A 7488-nucleotide genomic window follows, 5' to 3' on the forward strand; every position below is an offset into this window, starting at 1 on the left:
TAGATGATGAAAGGATATTTCCTTTCATGGGAGATTCTTTAAATGGATATCAATATCTAGAAATAAGGGAGTCAGACATTTACAAACAGAGATAATAAATTATATAAACATCTGGGCTCCTCAAATTCTGGCTTTTTTGTGCACCATTGATTTTAATTGCTCACTGTTGGCTGCAGTGTCTCGAGTTACGTCGGCAATAAGCTGTGAAGTTCTATCTTTAAGCTGCTGATCTCTTTATCACTCTGTCTTTCTAGTATCTCATGTGGGCCAATATAAATTTTTTGGCTGATCTTGCCTGTGAAGCACTTTGAGACTAAACTTGCTGTGCAAATGCGAGCTGTTGTTACAGTGATCTTTTCATGAAAGATCTTTCTGCTATGACCATATGATTGAGGCCACATACAACTTAATTCTTACTCCAAATGGCTGACCCAAAGAAATTTGAGATGGGAAATAAATATTACATTTACAAGAACAAATATGAAACAAATTAATATGGAACTGTTCATCTCTACCTGTTACAAATTCATTCTTCAAAGGTTTTGCCCAGTCAAGGATTACAAAGGAATGGCAACCTTCAACAGCAACAATAGTAATGTTGCGTGGAGCTTGCTCAGGAGGTAGGGTGTTATCCTTCAAGTCTTTTGGAATAATGTCCACCAGTGAATCCACTTGAAAGTGCTCTAGTGCTTCTGTCAATGAACATGGTGCTGTTGGATCTTTGCTGATGTAATTTACATGAGTAGCTGTAAACAGGTCAAAGCATTGAAAACATTTAGACAACTTCATTTCTCACTATTAAAAACCTAACATTGTATCTAGAAAACTACCGACTTACAAGCTTGCTAAACTGTATTTAGGACTACTGTCTTTTTAATTAGTCACTTGGTAGAACAGAGTTTGAGTAATGCTGAAGAGACATACTGATAAAACTTTTTATTTTGCACTCAACAGAACAAAATTGTAAGAAACCCAAACCTCAAAAGGAATAAAAAAATTGACTTCTTATTCTTGAAGTTCTATCCGGATGAATACATTGAAAAACTTGGACAATATGTCTTTTATTCAGCAAGGCCCTTATAATGATAAATAATGGGTTTATGGTCTTTGATGAAAACATAATCTAGATAAATAAAAACATCTTTCTGATGGTATTTTTAAGGAAGGTGGTGAGTCTCAGGAATCAAGTGCAACTTCACATAAAATTCGCATACTTTTTTAATGGCTAGCAAATTAGTTATTGTTTGTTGTGGTTAATAATCCATTCAAGAACTACAGCTAATGGAATGTGAATGATTGTAAAGCCTGCCGGAATGGATCTCTCCACACAGAAACTCAATTTATGGGTGATGGTCTGGTATGGATTACCACAATCCCAATTTGAACTGTTACTTATATTCTACTTGTTGAGCAAGTGGCAGTATCTTTTTTGGACCATCCACAAGTGGTTAAGGATTGTCCAGACTTCCAATGGAAAGTTGAAATTGGAGATGTACTTATATCCTAGAACTCCTCAGCCACTAACATTGTTGGAGCATCTATATAATCAGTTCAGGGTAGAGGTTCACTATCCACCTTCTTATAAAAAACTAAGGATGTCCAATAATGGTGGCCTTCCCAAGCATGAATCTTTCAAACCTCTATACATTTTTAATATAGTGGTAGCATAGCATGGATAGTGATTTATGTAACCCAGTAGGGTCCATTGAAATCTACTTAATCTATTTTTACAGCTGAGTGGCAGAACTCCATCATCACAATCACAAAGACATATAAAATAAAATTATTTTGAGGCAAAAATTGGATGAGGGAGAGAAAGGTAAGAAGATCATTCAGTATAATTAACCCAGAAAAGCACACACTATTGAGTGGCTGCATACTGCAGCAGAAAGTCAAAGGTCACAGCTGGCACCAAAAAAATCAGCCTGCATGACTTAAAACAAGTCTGAGAGCAGGCATTCGAAGTGGCTTGGTAAAAGAGTCAGACTTGGAAGAAGTCTAAACATGGCACAAGAGAACAGAAAGCATGGCCTGAGAAACAGCACTAGAGACCCTGGTGATGTAGATAGCAGAAGAGACCTTCTATTCATCAGCAACTGTTTAGATACTGTGAAGGTAGCAAAAGAACTGCTAGAGATGGCCAGCATTCTAACTCTGAGTACCTGAATGCAGTGTCTCAAGTTCAATAATCCTTCTCACGTGATGTGAAAGCATCAAATAAAGCCACAAAATCTGTTCAGTTTAGCAGCCCATCTTCATTCACACAGCAACAATTTGTATCAGATTCATGGTTTAATAAACTCACCCTATTTGTTAAATAGAGTTAGATTGCTCCTTTTAAAACTGGGAAAAATATAAGCCCGAGGAAAGTGATCATTTTTACATTAATCTTGTTGAAATTGACCAAGGAGTGGATGAATAGAGAAGGTGAACCAGTTCATTCTTTCTCACTCAAAAACCAAATGGTTTGAGATTGTACTGAACAGGGGAATTTCACGTGGGATCCAACCATAATGCTAACCATAGTAGAACAACACTGAAAGTTGATATTAATTCAGTGAATGTGGTCGAAGCTTGCTATTTCAATGAGAATATATGATATTGAGTAATCGAGGGGGCATTAAGTCTACCAGCAAAATATTTAAAGATAAGTACACACCTACAAATCGTTTCTTTCCTGCTACGTCAAACTCTGATTGTGGAATCATGTGGAATGGCCGTATGGTGTGCTCCTTCTTTGTTGGAGGATCAGCTATGGTTGGCAAAGTAGTTGTAATCAGCTGAAAACCTTGGAAAATACAAGAAAAGTGCTGTTAAGGTACTACAAGAAACAGGATTAATCAATCTTTCCGCACTTGTTTCAATACTGCCATCAAAAGGACACAGCGTTCAGTTATCACAAAAATCAAGAAAGTGTCAAGTCATAGGACACAATCATTCAGCCCACTGTATCTGCACCAGCTCTCCAAAAGAGCATCATGACTTAATGCCACCCTCAATACACATTGTTTCTATTTAAATAATCATCTAACACCCTCTTGAATATCTTGATTGAAACTATCCCCATCATGGATCCAGGCAGTACATTTAGACTCAAACCACTTGTGAATAAAGCTTTTACTCACATCATACCTGCGTCGTTTGCAAATCACTTTAAATCGCTGCCCTCTCATTCACTATCTTTTTACAAGTGGGGAGTTTCTCCTCTATCTGGTCCCCTCATGATTTTGAGAATGTCTATTAGATCTTTTTTTAGACTTTTCTTGAAGGAGAATCTTTCCAATTTATCCTCATAACTGAAGTTTCTCATCCCTTGAACTATTCTTGTAAATCTCTCCAATGCACTCTCTCCAGTGCATTCTCATCCTTTGTATAGTGTGGATACAATACTCTTGGTGATGTCAAACAAGTTCAGTATAACCTCCTTACTTTTGAATGTTATGCTCCTATTGATAAAATCTTTGAGGAGAAAGTGAGGTCTGCAGATGCTGGAGATCAGGTGGGAAATTGCAGTCCTTGAAGAAGGAGGCCATCTGGGTTGTACGTTTTTGGAACTGGTCCTCCTGGGAGCAGATGCGGCGGAGACGAAGGAATTGGGAGAATGGGATGGCGTTTTTACAGGGGGCAGGGTGGGAGGAGGTGTAGTCCAGGTAGCTGTGGGAGTCGGTCGGTTTGTAATAGATGTCCGTGTTGATTCGGTCGCCTGAGATAGAAATAGAAAGGTCGAGGAAGGGGAGGGAGAAATCTGAGACTGTCCAGGTGAATTTGAGGTCGGGGTGAATTCGGATTTCACCAGTTTCCTCATTTCCCCTCCCCCCACCTTGTCTCAGTCAAATCCATCGAACTCAGCACTGCCTTCCTAACCTGCAATCTTCTTCCTGACCTCTCCGCCCCCACCCCAGTCTGACCTATCACCCTCACCTTGACCTCTTTCCACCTATCGCATTTCCGACACCCCTCCCCCAAGTCCCTCCTCCCTACCTTTTATCTTAGCCTGCTGGACACACTTTCCTCATTCCTGAAGAAGGGCTTATGCCCGAAACGTCGATTCTCCTGTTCCCTGGATGCTGCCTGACCTGCTGCGCTTTTCCAGCAACACATTTTCAGCTCCTATTGATAAAACCCAGGATACTATATAAACATAGAACATAGAATGTTGTGCCAAATTAAACTAATCCCTTCTTTTTGCCCTTGGTCCATATCCCTTCATTCTTCAAATATTCATGTGTTCATCTAAAAGTCCATTAAACACCCCTAATGTATCTGCTTCTACCACCCCTTGCAGAGTGTTCCAGACTCCTAACACTCTGCGCAAAAAAACATCTCCTTTGAACTTTCTCCCTCCCACCTTAAATGCGTACCCCGAATATCAGATATTTCAACTCTGGGAAAAAGATTCTGACTGTCAACCCTATCTTTCCATCCAATAATTTTATAGACTTCTTATCAAGTGTCCTATTAGACTCCACACCTCCAGAGAAGAAAATCAGAGTTTTTCTAGCCTCTCCTTATAGTTCATACCCTCTAACCAGGCAGCATCTGGGTAAACCTCTTCTGCACACTCTCCAAAGCCTCCACGTCTTTTGTGTAATGTGGCGACCAGAATTGAATGCAATACTGTAAGTGTAGCCGAGCCAAAATCTTATAAAGCTGCAATGTGACATCCTGACTCTTGTACTCAATTCCCCAACCAATGTAGGCAAATACACATAGGCCTTCTTTACCACCCTATCTACTTGCATGGCCTCTTTGAGGGAGCTATGGACTTGAACACCAAGATCCCTCTGCATATCAATGCTCTTCAGAATCCTGCCATTAACTATACTTTTCCTTACCATTTGATCTTCCAATTTGTGATTAAACCCCATCTGCCAGTTCTCTTCCCATGTCTGCAATGATCAATATCCCATTGTATCTTTTGATAATTCCTATCAAATTGCATTACCTCACACTTCACTGCATTGAACCTCCTTGCCACTAACCACCCACTCCACCAACACATCCATGTCATTTTTAAGTTCTAAGTTGTCCTCCTCTCAACTTACTATGCTTGTAAGTTTTGCATCATTTGCCAACTGTGAAATTACCACCTGGACATAATTATCTAGATCATTAATATTGTCAGGAAAGCAAGGATTCCAGTATTGACCCCGAGAGAACCTCATGACAAATGTTAGCCCAACTTGAAAAATATCCTTTGACCATTATTCGCCATTTCATATTATTCAGCAAAATTTGTGTCCAGATTAGATTACTTTTTTACATTACTTACAGTGTGGAAACAGGCCCTTCGGCCCAACAAGTCCACACCGACCCGCCGAAGCGCACCCACCCAGACCCATACCCCTACATGTACCCCTTTTTACCTAACACTATGGGCAATTTAGCATGGCCAATTCACCGGACCTGCACATCTTTGGACTGTGGGAGGAAACCGGAGCACCCGGAGGAAACCCACGCAGACACGGGGAGAATGTGCAAACTCCACACAGTCAGTCGCCTGAGTCCACATTGCTACTGTTCCTTTTATTCTATTGCTTTTACTTTTCTCACAACCTATTTTGTGACACTATACTGAATGCCTTTTGGAAGTCCATGTACACCACATTAAGTGTATTATCCTCACTATCTGTTCCCTCTTCAAAAACAATTCCAGCAAGTTAGTTAAGCACAACGTCTTTAAAAATCCACATGGGCCTTTCCTAATCAATCCCTTTTATTCCACGTGTTCCAAATTCTATCCTGAATAATTGTTCCTAGAAGCTCTCTGGTCTGTAATTGCTGGGGTTTTTCTTATAACTGTTGTGATACAAAGGTGTGATGTCTGCAAATCTCTTTATTTCTGGCACCTCCCCCAGGTCTCTGAAAGATTATGTAAGATGGGCCAATGCCCTGTGCAATTTCAACTCATTCTTCCTTCAATATCCTGGGATTTACTTCATCCACTTCCAGTGACTTGACAACTTAAAATATCCACAGTCTATCCAAAAGACCTTCATTATAAATTTTTAGCCCTTTTAGTGATACAATTTCCTCCCATATTTCTATGGTCTGAGTGGCATCTAGCTCTTTGGTAAGGTCAGATGCAAAGCATTCATTTAACACTTTAGTCATACCCTGCTTCCACATGTACATTTCCTTTTGGGTCTATGAACAGCCATTCTCCTCCTTTAACCTGTACTTTACAATTTATATGCTTAAATTCTGTGTGGCTGTTAGTCTCTTCTCAGATTTTCTATTTGCTTCCGCTATTACTGTTTTGACCTCCCTCTGAACTTCCTATATTCCTCTTACTTATCAATTAGACTTTCTACCTGATGTAGAACACTTGTTCTTTATTGTCTTTGTCATTAGGGAAACTTTGGATTAGCTTGTCCTACCTTTCCCTTTTGAGGAAAGATACTTGAACATCTCTTTTGAAGGTAGCCAATTGTATAGTGACAGTTTTTCTCATCAACCTTTCATTCCAATCTATCCATCTCAGCTCTATTCTTGCCCCACTGAAGTCTACTTTCCACCAACTGAATTTTCTTACTCAGGATTGACCATTTTCATTCTCACCATTATCCTGAACCTTATAATACAATAATCTCTGTCTCCTTAATGTTCGCACAGAATCTTGATCCATTTGGCCCAGCTCATTTCTTAGAACATGGTCCAACAATGCATCCTTTCCTGTTGATTAGAACCATATTGCTGCAGGAAGTTCTTTGGAACACTATCTAGAAATGCTTGTCCTTTGCTGCTCTTACACCCCTAATATCCTGGTCTATATCTAGGTCATTGCGATGTTGGCATCTCTTTGTAATTTCCCCGCAGATTTGATTGCCAAATTATTCAATAACGTGGAGGCCTTTTAGCCTATTGAGTCTGTACCACAAAAATTACATAAACGTGGGGCGGCACGGTGACTCAGTGGTTAGCACTGCTGCTTCACAGCGCCAGGGACCCAGGTTCAATTCCAGTCTTGGGCGACTGTCTGTGTGGAGTTTACACATTCTCCCCTTGTTTGCATGGGTTTCCTCCGTATGCTCCAGTTTCCTCCCACAATCCAAAAATGTGCAGGTTAGGTGAATTGGCCATACTAAATTGTCCCATAGTGTTCAGGGATGTGTAGGTTAGGTACATTAGTCAGGGGTAAATATAGGGTAGGGGAATGGGTCTGGGTGGGTTACTTTTCGGAGGGTCGGTGTGGACTTGTTGGGCGGAAAGGCCTGTTTCCACACTGTAGGGGTTCTATGATTTACACTAAATATACACTAGTCCCACTCTGGAAGTAGGCCCATCGTGTGTTCAGTGAATTGGGAATACCTCCGTCTCTGCCGTATCTGCTCCCAGGAGGACCAGTTCCACCACAGAACACACCAGATGGCCTCCTTCTTTAGAGACCGCAATTTCCCTTCCCACGTGGTTAAAAATGCCCTCCAACGCATCTCGTCTACATCCCGCACCTCTGCCCTCAGACCCCACCCCTCCAACCATAACAAG

At 40.7% G+C, this 7488-nt stretch overlaps 1 protein-coding gene across 1 annotated transcript in view; it reads right to left on the bottom strand.

Annotated features, from left to right (window-relative positions):
* Window positions 1-7488, bottom strand: part of fndc1 (fibronectin type III domain containing 1) — a 355166-nt gene that overhangs the window by 63129 nt on the left and 284549 nt on the right. The window contains exons 15-16 of the mRNA XM_043696167.1: window positions 2660-2788; window positions 516-746 (exon numbers count right to left, since the gene is read on the bottom strand). Coding sequence (XP_043552102.1) covers window positions 516-746; window positions 2660-2788 — 360 coding nt within the window. The remainder of the gene's footprint in view (window positions 1-515; window positions 747-2659; window positions 2789-7488) is intronic.

This window comes from Chiloscyllium plagiosum, chromosome 9 (assembly GCF_004010195.1).
Source record: "Chiloscyllium plagiosum isolate BGI_BamShark_2017 chromosome 9, ASM401019v2, whole genome shotgun sequence".
NCBI lineage: Eukaryota > Metazoa > Chordata > Chondrichthyes > Orectolobiformes > Hemiscylliidae > Chiloscyllium > Chiloscyllium plagiosum.